We start from the raw sequence: 1,581 nt of genomic DNA, 5'->3' as shown, positions 1-1,581 counted from the left end.
ATGAAGCAACAGAGCAAAGTCCTGAGTCCAGCGGCACCTTTAAGACCAGCGACGTTTCATTCTGGGGATAAGCTTTCGTGTGCCTGAACACGAAAACATATACCAGGAATAAAACTTTGTTGGTCTTAAAGGTGCCGCTGGACTCAAGTTGTGTTACTTTGGGGGTCCCCCCCCCCCGTTCTGCATGTGTTTTGCTTCCTCTGGTGGTCGATGTGATATTACACCGCTCTCTGCCCTGTTCTTGGATCGCCAGAGGAAGTCATTGTGAGACAGGATGCTGGACTAGATGGACCCTCACTGGTCTGATCCTGCAGGGCTCTTCTGGTGTTCTTATAGGGAACCTCCACATCCAGAGGCAGTGGACCTCTGAATCCCAGAGCCAGGAGGCAACATCCGGGGAAGGCCTTGGCCTCTCTGCCCTGTTGCTGGCCCTCCAGAGGGACTGGCTGGCCCCTGTGTGAGATGGGATGCTGGACTGGACGGACCTTCACTGGTCTGACCCAGCAGGGCTCTTCTGATGTTCTTCTCAGGGGAAGGCCTCGGCCTCTGTGCCCTGCTGTTGGCCCTCCAGAGGAGCTGGCTGGCCACTGTGTGAGACGGGATGCTGGACTAGATGGACCCTCACTGGTCTGACCCAGCAGGGCTCTTCTGAGGTTCTTCTCAGGGGAAGGCCTCGGCCTCTCTGCCCTGTGGTTGGCCCTCCAGAGGAACTGGTTAGCCCCGGTGTGAGACAGGAGGCTGGACTAGATGGACTCTCCCTGGTCTGACCCAGCAGGGCTCTTGTGATGTTCTTCTCAGGGGAAGGCCTCGGCCTCCCTGCCCTGTTGTTGGCCCTCCAGAGGAACTGGTTGGCCACTGAGTGAGACGGGATGCTGGACTAGATGGACTCTCCCTGGTCTGACCCAGCAGGGCTCTTCTGAGGTTCTTCTCAGGGGAAGGCCTCGGCCTCTCTGCCCTGTTGTTGGCCCTCCAGAGGAACTGGTTGGCCCCGGTGTGAGACAGGAGGCTGGAGTAGATGGACTCTCCCTGGTCTGACCCAGCAGGGCTCTTGTGATGTTCTTCTCAGGGGAAGGCCTCGGCCTCTCTGCCCTGTTGTTGGCCCTCCAGAGGAACTGGTTGGCCCCGGAGTGAGACGGGAGGCTGGACTAGATGGACTCTCCCTGGTCTGACCCAGCAGGGCTCTTCTGGTGTTCTTATAAGGAACCTTCACATCCAGAGCCACCAAACCTCTGAATCCCAGAGCCAGGAGGCAACATCCGGGGAAGGCCTCAGCCTCTCTGCCCTGTGGTTGGCCCTCCAGAGGAACTGGCTGGCCCCTGTGTGAGACAGGATGCTGGACTGGATGGACCCTCACTGGTCTAATCCAGCAGGGCTCTTCTGATGTTCTTATGGTGAATGGATTTGGAGGTGACCCTTTTTTTTGTCTTCTCTCCCCCCCACCAAAAAAAGAAACAAGCCAACGACCTGGTGGGCACCCTGATGAAATGCACCCCCCACTACATCCGCTGCATCAAGCCCAACGAGACCAAGAGACCCCGTGACTGGGAGGAGAGCAGGTGGGGGTGTCCCTCGAGCATCGCG

General features: G+C 58.1%; 1 protein-coding gene across 1 annotated transcript in view; it reads left to right on the top strand.

Annotated features, from left to right (window-relative positions):
* LOC107109464 (unconventional myosin-Ie-like) overlaps positions 1–1,581 on the top strand; it is a 72,634-nt gene that overhangs the window by 39,732 nt on the left and 31,321 nt on the right. Inside the window, exon 16 of the mRNA XM_015410094.1 lies at positions 1,450–1,556. Coding sequence (XP_015265580.1) covers positions 1,450–1,556 — 107 coding nt within the window. The remainder of the gene's footprint in view (positions 1–1,449; positions 1,557–1,581) is intronic.

Source organism: Gekko japonicus, unplaced genomic scaffold (assembly GCF_001447785.1).
Source record: "Gekko japonicus isolate JY-2015 unplaced genomic scaffold, Gekko_japonicus_V1.1 scaffold424, whole genome shotgun sequence".
Lineage (NCBI taxonomy): Eukaryota > Metazoa > Chordata > Lepidosauria > Squamata > Gekkonidae > Gekko > Gekko japonicus.
This window is presented reverse-complemented; position numbering and strand designations above follow the sequence as displayed.